This window comes from Acanthisitta chloris, unplaced genomic scaffold (genome assembly GCF_000695815.1).
Source record: "Acanthisitta chloris isolate BGI_N310 unplaced genomic scaffold, ASM69581v1 scaffold5105, whole genome shotgun sequence".
In the NCBI taxonomy this organism is placed as follows: domain Eukaryota; kingdom Metazoa; phylum Chordata; class Aves; order Passeriformes; family Acanthisittidae; genus Acanthisitta; species Acanthisitta chloris.
The window spans coordinates 1-528 of record NW_008674168.1 but is presented as its reverse complement, the minus strand read 5'-3'; the positions used below and the strand labels follow the sequence as shown (position 1 = coordinate 528).

The window sequence follows — 528 nt, the reverse complement described above, 5'->3', positions numbered from 1 at the left end:
AACCTGCTGATAGTTGCCATGGCTCAGCTAACTGGTACTGCCTTTCTAGGTTGTGATTACTTCATCAGTTACATGTTGGTGTACTTAATCCTAATATTGTTTTAAGTTACCCGTCCCATGTAAAAAACACTTCAGGGATGTGAGGAAAGGTAGTGACTGTTTTCTCTCTTCCTTTTTTTCCTAATCTTTATTTTATTCCAGTGCCTGTCGTCAGTTGCTACTGCCTTGCAATCTGGCTTTCTTCCATACTGTGAACCTGTGTACCAGCGTTGTGTAAATCTGGTGCAGAAGACACTTGCACAAGCCATGGTAATTTTCTATTTTCTATCACTATTCCAAAGTTGCTTCATTAAACCAGCATATTAACTATGTAAAATTAGGGGTTTGGGCAGGGGGGGGCAGTATCTAAACGCAGGTGCAGCTCTGAAGCTTTTTTGATGCATACCCCGGAGAAAATCCAGTGTAATTTGGTAAATGTGTACTTATTTGTTGCAGTTGCATAATGCTCAGCCAGACCAATATGAGGCT

The 528-nt window shown here is 40.9% G+C and overlaps 1 protein-coding gene across 1 annotated transcript in view; it reads left to right on the top strand.

Annotated features, from left to right (window-relative positions):
- Positions 1–525, top strand: part of LOC103802700 (transportin-1) — a gene marked incomplete at both ends in the record, with an annotated part of 21761 nt that extends 21236 nt beyond the window's left edge. Inside the window, 2 exons of the mRNA XM_009075219.1 lie at positions 202–309; positions 496–525. Of these exons, the coding sequence (XP_009073467.1) occupies positions 202–309; positions 496–525 (138 nt within the window). The remainder of the gene's footprint in view (positions 1–201; positions 310–495) is intronic.
- Positions 526–528: the final 3 nt, after the last annotated feature.